The sequence below is a fragment of the Vombatus ursinus genome, unplaced genomic scaffold, assembly GCF_900497805.2.
Source record: "Vombatus ursinus unplaced genomic scaffold, bare-nosed wombat genome assembly UNPS02014807.1, whole genome shotgun sequence".
Taxonomy (NCBI): domain Eukaryota; kingdom Metazoa; phylum Chordata; class Mammalia; order Diprotodontia; family Vombatidae; genus Vombatus; species Vombatus ursinus.
The window spans coordinates 29,485,839-29,503,267 of record NW_020954585.1 but is presented as its reverse complement, the minus strand read 5'-3'; the positions used below and the strand labels follow the sequence as shown (position 1 = coordinate 29,503,267).

The window sequence follows — 17,429 nt, the reverse complement described above, 5'->3', positions numbered from 1 at the left end:
ACACACACACACACACACACATACGCGCGCGCATGTTAGCCTCAAATGAATTTCATGGATAATTTAAATATCTTTATAATTTTACTTATGAAATTTTTTTTCTTTACCAGAATCAGATAAAATGTTGCCCTTTCCCAGACTTTTCTTCTCCAGGCTATTCAAAATGAAGTCTTCTTGAAAAACATGAAGTAGCTGTGTTTTTCTGCCATGCTGGATGTGAATAAATAAAAAACAATTTAAATTGCCAAGTAAGTGATTTACCTAAATTGTCTGCAGTTAGAATAAATAGTAAACTTACAAGTTCAGTAATGGGATCTAACTCAATAATGCATCCTGGTCTCGCTGTTGATTGTTGACTTACAATGTTAAACACTTCACCAACATATTTCTGTTTTAAAAAAAAAACAGAGATATTTTCTTAACTTAGTTATGAAGTTTATTAAAACTATCAACATTTACAAAAATAATCGGTTAATCCTGGGGAAAAAAAAATCCAATTTTCCTTGGTTTTGTAAGAAGTCAACTAACTTAGCCATGAGGTCTCTTCCAAGATTCTAGTCTACGCACCTTCCTGGAGATTTCAAAAGCACTACAATGTAAATTAGAATCAAATAATTAAGGATAATGATTAGTTGTTTTGAGAGAAAATTATTTCATATCCAGTAGTATATAAACCTGACCCCAATGATAAAAAGAACAGTTCCTGTGGCCAATCCTTTGTAAACAGTGATTCTAAAATATGGTGGGGCCTTTGGAAACAAGCTGAAGTTTAAACAGTGATTAAACAGTGGACCTCTGGAAATAAGTTAAAGTTATATACTTCTTTCCTAGTAATAAAAGGTTATTTTTTTTTATCACTGTGTTAAAGGTAGCCAAGTGTAGTACAGAACTCAGTCAGGAAGACTTGGGTTGAAATCCTACTTTTAACACATACTGGATACATGAAACTGGGCAAGTCACTTAATTTATCACTATCTCAGAAGCAACTTGTAGAAGACTACAAGATGCAGACAAATTGCTGGTCAGTATTGGTAAAAAGAGTGTCCTCATTGGGAGCTGCCTACAATGATAAAATTCCAAATGCAATGAAAACATAATGGTTACTTTAAAAGTGATATACAAATGAAAAAGAAGGTAATAAAAAAGACGGACAATAAAAGTTTTAATTTATGAAGACTCAACTATTTTTATGGTAGATTCTATAAACACTATCTTAAAAGAATATACTTGATAGCTACTTAATGAATTAACAAACATCTATTAAGCACCTACATGTGTCAGACATTAGGGGAAACATGTTCCTAGATAAGTAAATACAGGATATATACAAAACAAGTATAAAGGAATTTCCAGGTTGAGTAAAATAACATCTGGATCAAAAAAGCCTGAAAAGAAGCATGTTAAAATATTAACATTTCACTTGCTTTATTCAATCAACAAAATTTATTAAGTTTCTTCTATGTTCCAGGCATTCATTACATAGAAATAAACATGTTATGCCTATTATTTTAATTTGTGCATCTAATAATTTCAGATTAAAAATCACATAGGTTTTATAAGATTTACATAAAATCATTTCACTTACAGAAATTTCTGGGTTGGATAGCTCATATAGAAGTTTTTTGGCATCAGTGACAGCTTCATACAATCTCAAATATTGTCCATCACTTGCCACAAAGCAAGCACTAGGAGAGTTGCAATAAGCACCTAAAAAGATTGATGAAAATTTTAAATTCAGCAATTTAAAGATAGTGTTTAGATTCTTCATTATCTTGAATAAAAAAGAAAACAATATGATGCTTACCTAGACAGTAACTAGGTATGAGGGTAGGTAGCCATGCCACATTGGAAAAGGCCGAAACATGAAGAGAATTAATCCTTGCAAGTTCTGAAACACCTCCAGAAAAAGACAATGGCCCAACTGGATCAACCCTCCAAAGAATAAGTTCACTATAAACTGCATTTGGATCCTGGAACGTTACATCTACAGTGCTTCTACTATGCTCTCCTAATGAAATTTCCTCAGAGTTTAAAGTATCATAAGGCTGTTTCTGATTGTCAATGTCAGGTGTCCTTAATGCATTATGATGGGATGTTGTTAGTAGCAATGGTAATACTGAATGGCAAGCTAAGTCATTAAGATGAAAGCGATGACCACAGTATCTAGATTTATGGGAAATACTGAGCACTGTAGAAAAGGCAGATTCTTCTGCAAAGCTGACTAACCACTGATTCAAGGATCCATCTGCATGCTTTGAAATCATCATGACATTAGGAGTGAAGATACTTAATTTTAAACTATTAGTTGATTTACTATGACCAGAAGAGATGAGCATTGATGTGGAACGTGTGAGGCCAGAGGGTTTTTGTTTGCCTTGCTGAATAGCCAAGTCAACATTCTTGGTACAAGCATACATCACTATGCTTCTGCAGAGAGAATTTGCATCACCCGTAGGGAAAGCTACTGGAATTCTGGAAACAAATGACACCTAGGTTAAAAAAAAATAAGCATGCGTTAAAATGAGCAGGTTGTGTGATGATATAAAAAGTAGAATTACAAATAAGCAAGTGTATAAAATATTAAACAAAGTAGGATACCAGCTGAGATAGTAACAGTACCTGCACCTGGCGAAACATACCAGGCTGGTATTCATCCAGCCAATCCACGTGCCAAATCAGCAAAGAACCATCCACTGGATGAATACTGAAAAGCATGTCTGCATTTTTACTCCACTCAGACAGAAGCACTTCAATCTGATGATCAATAATAGCAGATGGTAAGGGTACACAGCCTGAACTGGGTATATTTTTTTCACTACTCAACTCTCTTTTTTCAGGAACTGCTTTCAGATCATCAACACCATCATCTGTTTCTGGTAGAAAAAAAAGGGTTGATGAGTTAAGTAAATGCAATTAAGTAACAAATTTAACAAGAATTACTAGAAAGGCAATAAAGTTTAAATTAGTATCTAGGTTTCATAAACAAAAAATTAAAAAAGAAAATTTTTACTTTAGGGATATGTACAGCACTCTAGGCCATCTCTGTAAAATATTTTAAAGTTTTGTTTTAATAATTTTATTATTTTAGAGTTAATCAGTTTCTAAAATAATACTTATAAACACTAGTCCTAATATAAACTCAGCCTTCCAAGAAAGGATATCAACATGAAATTTGCAGCCTTTTCAGACATTAGGACAATCAGGAAAGTGATTCAATGCTTAATCTCATTTCAGTTGTTCTATAAAGATTTACCAAAAGGGAGTAACAAGTGAAATCTTGCTACTTTACTAACTTAATGTTAAGTTAGTGCTTATGTTCTCCAATTACAATTAATATTTCATCTTCTCTTTGCAACCAGAAAACATAATTTTTAAAATTCAAAATCAATGTATTTACCTCAGTGTAGCAAGAATTTAAGAAAAGTTTCTAGTTCAATGTTATAGGTGTGCCTTGTTAAGATTTTCCTGAACCTAAGCAAGCAGTTAAGGGGAGTTTTTAAAATAAGTTTTTATTAATGTCTACAGCATTTCTAAATATACTGCACTGAAGGCTACTTTTAAAAACAAATCTGTATTAAGCCAGATGTACCACAGTTTCTGAGGAGGATATAATTTGTAAGCAGGTAAGTAATACAAGATGATTTGACAAGAGATAACACTAGCAACAGGAAGGATTCGTTAAAGATTTCATGTAGGAGGTAGCACATAAGCTGATCCTTGAAGAAAGCTAAGGATTCTAAGAAGCAGAGGTGAAAGAAGATGACAGACATTTCATTCTAATTCATTTTCCAACAGCAGCTCTGCTAGATCTTCTCTCCAGGAGCATCTGGCATGCCTAAGATAAATTCATCATCTGAAATCTTGTCACTATGAAGACTCAAGACTTGTTGATAACTCAATACCTCCTTCGCCCCTTCAGCTGTCCACTGACTGGAAGACTGGAGGGCAGAGACATAAACTCCTCCCACAGCCTTCCCTTTAGAGAGCGTTCAGAACTTTCCAGGTAACTTCGTTTTCTTTCAGCATCTCTGCTTAGTTTCAACTCCACGAACATCATGCCCCAGTTGGGTACCCCTCAATCCACATATCCAACCAATGACCAAATCTTGCTCTTTCTACCATCACACTATCTCTCTACTCAGGCACAACCTTAATTTAGATGAGGCCTCATTACCCTTATCTGGATTATTGCAAGAGTCATCTAATTGGTCTTCCTGCCTCAAATCATTCTTGAAACCAATTGATTATACATAGCAGTGGCCATATGATTTGTCTTACTTACCCTTCTTATAATTCCTCTACTCAATAAACTCTAGAATCAAATAAAAACTCCTGTTTAGTTTTTAAAGCCCTTCACAACTTGGAGCTAACCTACCTTTCCAGGTATACTCTTCCTCCTCCTCCTGCACTGTGTGATCTGGACAAACTGACTTTGTCTCTGTTCCTCATTCAGAGTATTCTTTTGTCTCCATGCCATTGTACCAGCTTTCTTCTTTGTCTGGATTATACTCCCTGCTCATTTCCACCTCAGAGATCTCCCTCTTACTTCAAGATTCAGCTCAAGAACCAGCTTCCAAAAGAGGCTTTTCTTGATCCACCCCATTGCAATTGCTAGTGACCTCCCTACCTTGTATTTGTTCATGTTAATTATCTTTATATTTATTCTGTATTCACATATGTATATGCTTACTGTTTCCTCCCTTAGAACAAAAGCTGCTTGAGAATAGGAATTGTTTCATTCTTTTTATTTGTATCCCTAGTGCCTGACACAGGAAGCACCTAATAAATGCTGACTGATTGCAGTTACATGATCAAACTTAGGCTAAAGAAGATCTGGCAGCTGAATGGAAGATGGATTGGAATGTAAAGAGAATGGAAGGAGGGAGACCAATTAGGAGGCAATTTCTAAAGTATAGGCAAGAGGTAAAGAGGGTCTGATTCAGAGAAGTGACCAAGTGAGTGAAGAACAGGGGATGAATGTGATTAATTGTGAGGCAGAATCAACAAGACCTGGAAATTGATATGGAGCTGAGGTAGAGGTAAAGGTCAAAGAGGATTTCAAGATTTAATGTAAGTACAGTGGTATCCTCAAAAGAAAAGCGTAAGTTTGAAGGAACGATATATACCTTAATGGGAAAGATAATGGGTTCTGCTTGGACATGTTGACTGAGAAAAAGACTAGATATCTAAGTAGAGATGAATAGTAGTGATGTGAGACTAGTAGCAGATGTGAAACTAATCAAGAGCGATTAGGGCTAGATATATAAAATAAAAAACTGAGAATCATCTGCACCAGAGATAGCTGAATTCATGGAAGTTGAGATCACCAAGAAAGGGTATAGAGAAGGAAAAGAGATTCTCGGACAAAACTTTGGGGAACCTCCACAGCTGTGGGAAAGGATTGGTAATCCATCAAAGGAGACTGAAAATGAGTGGTTTGGCCAGAGATGCTGGAAATAGTGACACAGGAGCAAAAAAAGGAACTAATATGGAACTAGGATACAAGAGGAAGGAGTGGTTAACGGTACTCAAACCTAAAGACAGGGCAAGAAGAAGGATGAGGCATGAAAGAAGCCAAGCACACACTGATTAATCTTGGATAAAGTCGTTTCAGGCCAGTGGCTGGACCTTAAAGTAGATTACAAGGGATTATAATAACAGTGGAAGAAACTGATTGTGGGGGAGGGGAAGCATGAGAGGTAGGGAAAGTTTGGTCACACAAATGAAAATTCTAGTTTATATTTTCTTGAGGGCAAAATCTTTCTTATAATTCTTAGTATTCCATATAATACCATATACAGTACCTTGACATATTAAGCATTCAAATATATGATTACTTATCTTTAAGATATAAAAATGCATATGTGTACTGAAGAACAACTTGATTGAATCAAATTATTTTAGATATTCCTTATTTTTCTTAAGCCATTACCTTCATCAGATTTTCCATCCACCTGATTAGATTCTTCCATACTGGTTTCTGAAGGTGGCTGTTCAAAACTCTTTCGAAGCTGCTGTAAAAAGACCTCCATTGATAAAGTAAAATGCAATTCTTTATTGTTAAGCCAGTGTACAACAAAAGGCCCACTCTTCTCTTCATTCTCACCAAGGCTGAGAGATGTAATAGAAGGAAGTAAAGGAATGTCTACAAAGCAAAAATGGCAAAAATTAACTACTTGCTACCTGATCACATGAAACATATTAAGCTTCGTATTTTTGTCATTGGTTGTCACATAAAGAATCATGAAAGGTTTAAAATAAATGTAACCTACACACAGGCCACTCCACATGTTCTCTCACAATCTATAAGTAATTAGATAAGAGGTCATTTTAATATGTCTATAACAGAAAAATTAAAATCATGTGGCCAACTTTATCTTGTCTAATTTATGATATATTTTATTTTTAGTCAAGTCATCTGAAAGATGTGACGTGTTTAATAACCCTATATTAATAATGTTAGGACTGAATTGTTGTGATTAAAGAGTATATTTACATATTCTCAAATAAGTGTTCAAGAAATCACACAAATTATACAAAGCAAACATTATCCCTCTTACGGAAAATTATAACGTCACAGCCTCAAAGGGATTTAGTTAGTAGACGATGATTTATCTGAGGCAATCAAACATTTTTCCTTAAATCAGTTAATGTTGGAGGGGCAACAGGAATATAGGCACACTCTATTTGCAGCACCGAAATGATCTAACCATACTACAAAGTAATCTGGAATTATGCAAGATAAGTAACTAAAATATCCACAACTGTTTTTCCCAGAGCTCCCACTGCTAGATGTATACATATCCCAAAGATGTTAAAAACAGAAAGGAAGTTCCCTTCCACACCAAAATATTTATAACAGCCTTTTCAATGGCAGCAAAGCAGTTGCCCATCAACTGAGTAGGACTGACTAAAATAGATGGTTTATGAATGCTGAATTTGAAGATTTTAGATAAACATAACCTGTGAAACTTATATAAACTACACAAAATAAAGAACAAGGAAAGCAATATTTCCAATGACTACAAGTAAACACAAAGAATAACAACAAAACAAAATTGAATATGTAATTACGATGATCAAGCTTGTCCCAGAAGAAGAGACAATGCACCTCCTATCCTTTGCTAGACAGATGGAATGTGGGCATGAAATACTGTACATGCCAACAGCCACAGGTGATTTTTTTTTGCTGATGTGTTTTTTTTTCTTTTTTGCTGTAAGGATGGGGAAAAGATGGGAAAGGATATATTCAAAAATGTAAATGATGTAAAAACTAAAGATTATCAATAATTATTTTTAAAAGAAGCCCTGGAGAAGATATATCAAATAAAAAATGTACCTGATTACTGGAGAGCCAATATTGATAGTTTATGTTTCAAAACTGGTTTGGAATGCCAAAATTCCTAAAGCATTTCTATATTTCAATTTGATATTCTGAAAGTAATATCATTAATAAAATTTGAATTTTAAAATCATCTTCCCTTAATCATTCAGTGATAATTCTAGAACTTATTTAAAGACATGACTGCCTTCTATTTATTTTTTAATCAAAAGAAAGCTGATTCTTCCACAAAGTTCTACTCTATTATCGCATCTTGGTATACAGGACACCCTGGGTTCATAAGAATTATGGTAGCAGAACACAGATTCTGGATGCTTCTACCATGTGGCACAGCAGAAAAAATGGGGCATTTGAACTCAGAAGACCTGGTTCAAGTCTCAACCGTGCCACTTACATCTCTGAGCTTCAGTTTCTTTATCTATAAAATGAAGGGGTGGCTTTCAATAACTTCTAATATGCCTATTTTCTGAGGAACAGCCTCACTAAAGCATTAAAAGTCTCACCACCAGTAAATTAACCACATGGTGATGAATTATTTTATCACGGCAAACCTGTGGTCATGTTCTGCTGGTGCAACATCCATGGCAGAATGGTGGAAATGGTAATAAAGGATCTGAGATTCACATTAACTTAGCTACTGGTACCTAAATGTGACCTTCTTGTCAATAATCAATGGACACACTAATGGAGGAGCTGAATCATATTAACCTTCTCACTATGAAGGAAACCATAAGACAGAAGATATTATGGGTAAATGGAAAGATGGCTCATAGGAGAGCTATTCTCTCAACCTTAAAAAAAAAATTCACATGATATTAACATTACTTAATTCTAAGCAAAACCTTGGAAAAAGTTGTGAACACTCATTAATTCTACTTCCTCTCCTGTCATTCACTTCTCAATCATTTGCAATATGGTTTTGTACATAAGGTCCAATAGCAACAAGTGGCAATCTAAAACTGCCCTCTCCAAAGTTACCAATAATCTTTTAACTGCCAAATGATGACTATTATTCAATACTCATACTTCTGGACCTCTGCATAGCATCTGACACTGTTTACTACCCTCTCTGTCCATATATTATCTCCTTTCTGGGGTTTTGTGACACTGTTCTCTCTTGATTCTCCTGTCTGACCACTGCTTCATTATCTCTTTTGCTGATTAATCATCCTTATCTCATCCCCTACACTTGGTGTATATACTCAACTTGGCACCCACATTCCACATTTTGTTACCTATAGAATGCAAAAGTATGACACGCATGGTTTTAGTACTAAAGAGTCCCATGATACTACTTTACCCTAAAGCTTTTTTTGGGGAGCCAGGGTTATTACCTGTGGCTGGGTTGATGCTGGCTGCAATATGAAAGTGGCAAAGTGCATTGGCTTGCAGAGGGGTATTCCTATGGACCTGATGAGGATTCTGCTGATGTGGCAGGTAACCCGTATGTGCTACAAGTGCAAGTGATCTTCTTCGTCCTCTACGAAAATGCCTCAGGTTTACCTATGTGGATAAAACTGTTTTTTAGAGTGCCCTTATTCTCATAAACTACATGTATTCTTAATATGTTTGTTTTATGAGCTATAAATACATTGACAACTGACTAACAATGCTCAAGAGCCTTCTCTCCTCAAGTGATCAGATGTATTAACTCCAACACTATTTCTCTAATTTATTCATAACCTCACAAGTTTTAGGTAAAAAAAAAAAAAGCTGAAAAGAGAAACTTTATGGCCACCTCAGTTCTCTTACTCAGATTACACTTATTTTCTTCAAATCAATAGGGCTTGTTAGTCATCTGGTAAATTTTTAAAAATTAGTTACTTTCTATATTGGAAAAATACAGTAAATGCTTCAAAAATTTTGTAGCAACATTTTCTTTTCCTGAGTCTTGGGGTTTGTTTTTCTTTTGGTGAGGCAATTAAGGTTAAGTGACTTGTCCAGAGTCATACAGCTAATGAGTGTTATGTGTCTGAGGTCTCATTTGAACTCAGGTCCTCCTGACTCCAGGGCCAGTGCTCTATCCACTGCACCACCTAGCTGCCCCGAGTCTTAGTTTTTTAAACTTATCTAAGTTAAATATAATTGAACTTAAGATTAAGGTCATATAACTCAATCATCTATAAAACACAGAATTCAAGCTGGGTGATCTCCATTGTTCCTCTATGACTTAAAAGTTGTGTTTTAAAAATCATTCCCAAAGCTTGTAGTAAAATAAGACATACAAACCATAGCACTCACTTCTAAAGCATTTTGAACTCTTTCCTTACTGGAAGCATTCCTCTTGAAGTTATTTGTTAAGTTAACTGGATCAGTCCAATGGTTGTAGTTTCCTTCATATAAGAGACTATCATTTGGGAGAAAAGTCTCTACCCATAGGCGGCACACATTATCTTTGCAGCAAGTCAACAATACATTACATACTGAAGCCCTGTGGAAGAAAACAATATTGAGAATAATCCAGTACAGAAAATTAGTATGGCAATCATGGAAATTATTTAGTATTATTTAGACATTTAATTTTTAAAGTATCAATGAAGTTTATAGTATATAAACATAAATATTTAATGTGTTCAAAAGGGCAACTATACAGTCTTGATTATATAAGAAACCTCCACTTCAATGCAACACGACTTGCCATACCATGGTACTTCTCTCTATTATTCTTAATTCAGTAACTACTTTGATTTCCAAAACTATTCCATGATCTGAGGTAGCATGACACAATCACAAAAAAAGTAAAGCAAAACACTTTTTTTTAAAAAATAAGTGTAAAACCTATTAGATTGGCCAACATAACAAAACAGGAAAATGATAAATGTTGGAGAAGATGTGAGAAAATTGGAACACTAATGCATCGTTGGTGGAGTTGTGAAATGATCCAATCATTTTGGAGAGCAATTTGGAACTATGCCCAAAGGGCTGTAAAAATGTGCATACCCTTTGACCCAGCAGCAATAGTACTTCTAGGGCTGTATCCCAAAGAGATCATACAAATGGGAGAAAGACCCACATGTACAAAAATATTTATAGCAGCTCTTTTTGTGGTGGCAAAGAATTGGAAATTGAGAGAATGCCCATCAACTGGGGAATGGCTGAACAAGTCATGGTATATAAATGTAATGGAATACTATTATGCTTAAGAAATGATGAGCAGGCAATCTTCAGGAAAACCTGGAAAGACTTGTATGGACTGATGCTAAGTGAAGTGAGCAGAACCAAGAGAATGTTGGACATAGTAACAGCCACATTGTACAATGACTAACATTGATAGAATTAGCCCTTCTCAGCAATGCAAGGATCTAAGACATCTCTAAAGGTCTTGTGATGGAAAATGCTATCCACATCCAAAGAAAGAACTATGGAGTTTGAATGCAGATTGAAGTACACTATTTGCTGTTTTTTTTTTGTTTCCTCTTTCTGGTGGTTCCTCCTATTGGTTCTAATTCTTCCTTACAACATCACTAATGTGAAAATGTTTAATAGGAATGCAATATGTATAGTCTATACCAGATTCCCCATCTTTGGGAAGGAGGGGGAGAGAGGGAGAGAAAAATTTGAAACTCAAAAACTTATGGAAGTGATTGTTAATAAATCAAAATAAATTAATAAAAAAAAGGGAAAAAATAAATTTAAAAAATCCTAAATTGAAAGAAAGGCTGAATTTCAGTTTGTGGTTAGAAAAAATGAAGATGTTAGTTTTTTGGGTTTTTTTCCACCCCCACCCAACCTCATGAAATCTATCCAGGGAAACCCTGGGAGTCCACTGACTCCACGTTAAGAGATCATGGTCTAAAATAATCTATGCTGATTTTTTTAGTTATTAATTATGGTCTGAATCCATTCTTGCTATGTGGTTTTTTACTAAGTGTAGTCACACAGTATTTATGGACATTTTCCACAATAAGCACTAACACAGTACTGGAAGTATATATATTTTTCTCTCAGAATATGGAAATATTGAGTTTCAAGAGTTAAAATGGCATTTTCAAACATGTATTACTTTCCTAGTTAGTGACTTTTTCCTCCTGGTGAGCTTATCTCAATACAAATTAAAGGAAACAAGGAAGGAAAAGAGGAAGAAAGGAAAGGAAGGAGAAAGGAGGAAGGAGGGACTTATTAAGCATCAACTGTGTGACAGACAGTGTGCTAAGCACTTTACAAATATCTCATTTGATCCTCACGACAACCCTAGGAAGTAAGTGTTATTATTATTTGCCTTTTACAGTTGAGGAAACTGAGGCACCTAGTTATCTCTAAGGATTAATGGTGAGTTCATTAGTTACCCTCATGGACAATCACCACGTAAAAGGCAATAAGCCCTTTCAAAAGAATTTGTTTCCAGGAGTGATTCCATATATAAAGAAAAAAGAAAAAAAAACTAAACCCATACCCTTCAACGGAATCTTTTTCATTATGCTCGCCAAATATAGCACATTTTTGTTTTATTACTACCTTCCCTTTTAGTCTGGCTTATTAAGTATCTGTTTAACACATATTTTCAAAAATTATACAACATATTGTCACTCTGGATGCTGTCTAGTATGCATATGGAAGACAGCATGAAAAGAAGTTAGGTCCATTGAACCTGAGCATAAACAAAAAAGTCAGGGTGACAGTGATGTTGAAAAACCTGATAAGCAGAAATAAATTAAGATGACCAAAGATATTGGAGAAAAGAACAAGAGGAGTGGTCCAAAATTCATATAAATCAGCAATAAGGAGATGTGTAGGAGCAAAACAAAGTAGATAGTTAAAATGCTGGGCAAACATTCTATAGCCAGAAGATCCACAGAACTTAGAAGAATACGACACAGCAGGTACATGGCAGAGCCACTTATGGAACACTCAATCACAGAGCTTGTCATTGCAAATTCTGGTATTTTATTTAATTTAGGCCAGCCAAAGACCTTATCCCAAGTAAGACCTTAAGATCTACAAATGACAACCAAAAATAAAAGACTGCATGGGGATTAATTACAGTTCTTTGAGAGGCTTTCCTAAACAATTTCTTGATTTTTACAATGGAATATGATTTATTTTTATTCACAATAAAAGCATTAGCTAAAAGGATTAAAAACCACTCACATTTTTATTTCAGCTCATGTACTCGAAATAAGATTTGTAAATGTTGAGAATATCCAGTTTCAGTATGAATGATTTAAAAGAACAGAACTGTCATTCTACTACAGTAACCATCTAAAATATTACTTGGTGGTTGTGAATGTTTCAATGGAAAGACTGTAAACTATTTTATGGCACAAAGCCAAAAGAAAAAAAAGTATATGGCACTGTAATGACTAAATAAGAAAATAATGGAATCAGAAAATAAGATAGAAATATAACTGTCTTCTATACAAAGGAAAACAAAAAACTGGCAGATGTTGTAACTATGTAGCTATATTACTGTATATCCAAATGAAAACTACTTAATTTTTGAAATTGTGATTCTTAGACCAAAAAAAGAAAATTATAAGATTATTAGTACATGAAAATGCTTAACTTGACTTGATTAAATCAAAAATATAAAAATAAAATCGAATAACGATAAACCTGATATATAGATAAAAGTGTAGAATAATTCATTGATGAGACACTTGATTTTGAATTTCAACTCTGTGATTAATACACAGAAGCATGAAAGAGATATGAAGATTATATCTAAGAATTTATAAAAGATAAAACATCAAAAAGATTTGTCATATTCTTATTATATTTTAAAACTCAAACCTAATACTACTTATGTCTCACCAACTGATGGGTGGCATAACTAATCAAGAAAAATAGTAACTGACAGCTGATCAAGAGAGGTCATTATATAGCTATAGTGAACTTATATTCTAGATTTTTTGAGAAAGTCTTAATTTCAAGCAAAGGAAATATCGTTGGGGCAGTTAGGTGGTGCAGTGGATAGAGCTCCGGCCTTGGAGTCAGGAGGACCGGAGTTCAAATCCGGCCTCAGATACTTGACACTTACTAGCTGTGGACCCTGTGTGACCTTAACCCCAACTGCCTCACCAAAAAAAAAAAAAAAAGGAAATATCTTCTAAGAAGTCTTTAGAAAAGGAATATCATTTCATTAGGTCATGAATATTGATATAATATCCAGTCAATGTCCTTATCAACCCCACTATTTATTTGAGCATTCAATCTTCTCAACCTCTGAAGTTCTACAGTTAACAGTTATCTCCAGAAGTAAGCAGAGAAGTCATTATTCACAACGTCTTCAGGTGGCATTCATACCACTGAAAAACTAATCACTGACCTAGGCATATATTTGCTGGTCTTCCGCCAGGAAAATCCATTTACAGCTCTAGGATGTGCCAAGTAAACAAATGAAAAGTCAACTTCTCCTCCTTGTGTTTGTTTTTCTGGACCTCTATCTTGAGAGGTAACTGTTGACCGCCAGCTATCTGTATTATACCATACCTTCAAAAGGCAGTCATCCTAAAGAGAAAAAAATACAACAAATTATGTTAACAACCAAAAAAAGAAAGCAGAGGTGAAAACCATTCACTTTAGAATAGAATTACATGAAGTTTAACTTTATTTGCAAGGAAACAAAATAAGATTTTCTTATAAATCTTCACATTTTGAAATACTTTTGTTATACAAGATTAAGATCCTGTTTCCCATCAGTTTTAAAACTTTCTTTTATGGGTGGTTTGTTAGCTTTTTTTTTTTTAAAGGAAAATTCAAAAATAATGCCCAATGGCATGAATACTAGAGTCTATCAGGATAACTAAATACTAATTGTAGTTTAATAACATGCTTTAAAATTAACAAGTACTTTTATTTGCTCTCTCTGAACTAGATCTGTGATTTCATCTGTGCAGGAAACTCCATTCCAGGGAACAAACTCCCTCTAAAATAGACTGAAAATTGTTTGGCAGTTTATCTTCTTAGAGAATTGCCTCATTTATTTCACACAACAATTCTAAGAAGTATTTCAGGTAATTTTTCATCCCCATTTCACAAGTGAGAAAACCCTGGCCCGAAGAAGTTAAGTGACTTGCTAACCAGACAGTAAATATTTATTAAGCATTTACTATGTGCCAGGCCCTGTGCTAAGGGCTGAAAATACAAAGAGACAAAAGACAATTCCTGACCTCAAAGAGCTCCCAATCTAATAGGGGAGACAATAAGCAAACATACATACAAACAAGCTATATACAGAATAAAAAGGAAATCAAGAGAAGGAAAACACTAGAATTAAGAGGGGTTGGAAAAGACTTCTTGTAGAAGATGGGATTTTAGTTGGGACTTAAAGGAAGGCAGGTAGGTCAGTATGTGGAGATGAGGAAGGAGAGTATTACAGGCATGGGGAACAGCATAGAAAATGCCAAGAGCTCAGAGGAGTGTTTGGTTCATGGAACAGCCAGGAAGCCAGGGTCATTGGATTGAAGAATATGTGATGGGGGTAAAGTGTAAGAAGATCCCTAGGAGCCAGGGGGTGGGAGGGTGGAGCAGGTTATGAAGTGTTTTGGACGACAAACAGCATTTTTGTATTTGATACTCAAAGTGATAAGACACTGGAATTTATTGCAGTGGGAGGGGGGGCGGGAATCAGACCTGCACTTTAGGAAAATCACTTTAGTGGTTGAATGGAGAATGGATCAGAGTGGAGAGAGACTTGAGGTAGGCAGACCTACCAACAGGCTATTGAAGTAGTTGATGCATGAGATGATAAAGGTCTGCACTTCTCTTGTGTATGCCCCCTTCTCTCCTCTGACACTGCTGCCACTCTAGTGCAGACTCTCATCATGGCAGCAATGTCAGAGGACAGAAGAGGGCATATACAAGAGATGTTGCAGAGAAGAAATCAACAAGCATTGGCAATAGATTCGGTATGAGGATATCTCACAGTGAAGAGTATCTCCTAGGTTGTGAGCCTGAGGAACTAGAAGGATGGTGTTGCCTTCTACAGTAATGGGGAAGGTAGAAGGGCAGGGTTTAGGAGGAAGAATAATGAGGTCTCCTTTGGACACATTATATTTAAGATGTCTAATGAATATTTAGCTTGAGATGTCTGAAAAACAATTAGAGGTATGAAACTGGAGGTCAGCAGAGAGATTAAGGTAGGATAGGTGCTTTTGAGAATCATCAGCACAGAGATCCATGTAAAGTAGTATAGAGGGCAAAGAGAAGAGGGCCCAGGGCAGAATCCTATGGGACAACTATGGCTGGAAGGTGTGATCTGGATGAAGATTCAGCAAAGGAGACTGAGGAGTGGTCTGATAGGTAGGAAGAGAAACAGGAGAGAATGGTGTTCTGAAAACCTGAAGAGAAGAGAGTATTAAAAAGAAGAAAATGATCAACAGTCACAAAGGAGGTAGAGAGGTCAAAGAGAATGAGGATTGAAAAAAGGTCTTTGGATGTGGCTATTCTGAGATCACTGGTAATTTTGGAGAGAGCAGTTTCTGTGGAATGATGGGGTTGGAAGCCAGACTGTAGAGAGTAAAGAGAGTGAGAGCAAAGGGAATGGAGGACCTTTTGAGGAGTTTAGCTACAAAGGGCAAAAGAGATAGAGGATGATAGTGAGGATGAAAGATCAAATAAGGTCTTTTTCAGGATGGGGGAACAGGCATGTTTGTAGACAATAGGGAAGGAGCCAGTGGAAGGAAAGATTGAAAATAAAAGACAGAATGGGAATAACAGAAGGGGCAATCTGTTGGAAGAGATGGGATGGAATGGGATCACCTGAGCAAAAAAAGGGGGTTAGCCTTCATAAAGAGTATGGCCATCTCATCATGAGGTGACAGAGGTGAAGGAGGAGTTAATGGCTTGTTGTTATTCAATCGTTTCAGTTGTGTCTGACTCTTTGTGACCCCATTTAAGGTTTTCTTGGCAGAGATATGAGAGTGGTTTACCATTTCCTTTTTATTTCTTTTGGGGGGGGCAGTAAGGCAGTTGAGGTTAAGTGACTTGTCCAGAGTCACACAGCTAATAAGTGTTATGTGTCTGAGGCCTCATTTGAACTCAGGTCCTCCTGACTCCAGGGCCAGTGCTCTATCCACTACACCACCTAGTTGCCCCTGCCATTTCCTTTTTAAGCTTATTTTACAGATGAGGAATCTGAGGCAAACAGGGTTAAGTGACTCGTCCAGGGTCACACAGCTAGTAATTTTCTAATGCCAAATTTGAACTCAGGAAGATGAGTCTTCCTGACTCCAGGCATAGTGCTGTATCCACTGAGCCACCTAGCTGGCAGAAGGTATTTAAGTGATATGAGATGAAGAAGAAGGAACTCAAAACAAACGGCCAATTTTTTTTCTGTAAAATGTGATAAGTTCAAAAGGGAGGTGTATTAGTATTGTCTAGCAATACTGAGGATCCAGTTGAGGTTGTATGACAAATTGTAGAGGACCCAGTCAGAATAACTGTGTGATTTTTCTCTACCTTCATTCAGCAGCAAAGACAGTGGGAGTGATTCAAGGTTAAGGTTGAACAATGCATAATGGACACAAAGTGATAGGGGAGCTAGTGACTCAAGAGGACAATGTAGAGTTGAACTATTTCATCAAGGAGAAAGTGACTAAGGCAAGGGTCCTGGGAGAGAACTAAGTCACATGAGATGGAAGGTCATCGAGTGGGTTTGGTGAGGGAAGGTAGAGGGAGAGGTAGAAAGTCAATTGATTGCTGTCAGATAAGGGACCAGAGGTCCCCAGGGTAATAAACAGTGAGGTCAGATTGTAAAACCATGGCTTTTGTCTCCATGTTAAGGTCTCTTTCCATTGCACAAAATGAAGTAATGGATTTTTTTCCTCTGTTCATTTCTTCTGAAGTCATAAAACATTATTCATTCATGGGTACAGGTTCCTAATGTTTTAGGACACACTCTTTGGAAGGCTTATAACTTTTTTTAAAGGAAATTTTAAAGAATTTTAAGGAAAATGATATGAAGTTAATAAAATTATGTTAAATGTATATTAATATTTAGATAATTTTCCATGCAATTAAGTGACCATCAGAAGCAAAATATTTCAAAAATAGATATGAGTCTATATTTGAGCTACCATCTACATTAAACTCAAGATCTCAAGTTTTATTTATACTTCTACCTGGATACTATTATTGTACTACTACT

The 17,429-nt window shown here is 35.7% G+C and overlaps 1 protein-coding gene across 1 annotated transcript in view; it reads right to left on the bottom strand.

Moving 5' to 3' along the window:
- DMXL1 (Dmx like 1) overlaps positions 1 to 17,429 on the bottom strand; it is a 122,694-nt gene that overhangs the window by 74,894 nt on the left and 30,371 nt on the right. The window contains exons 7-15 of the mRNA XM_027874639.1: positions 13,608 to 13,789; positions 9,584 to 9,773; positions 8,677 to 8,845; positions 5,933 to 6,145; positions 2,620 to 2,873; positions 1,805 to 2,489; positions 1,586 to 1,707; positions 299 to 388; positions 108 to 210 (exon numbers count right to left, since the gene is read on the bottom strand). Coding sequence (XP_027730440.1) covers positions 108 to 210; positions 299 to 388; positions 1,586 to 1,707; positions 1,805 to 2,489; positions 2,620 to 2,873; positions 5,933 to 6,145; positions 8,677 to 8,845; positions 9,584 to 9,773; positions 13,608 to 13,789 — 2,008 coding nt within the window. The remainder of the gene's footprint in view (positions 1 to 107; positions 211 to 298; positions 389 to 1,585; positions 1,708 to 1,804; positions 2,490 to 2,619; positions 2,874 to 5,932; positions 6,146 to 8,676; positions 8,846 to 9,583; positions 9,774 to 13,607; positions 13,790 to 17,429) is intronic.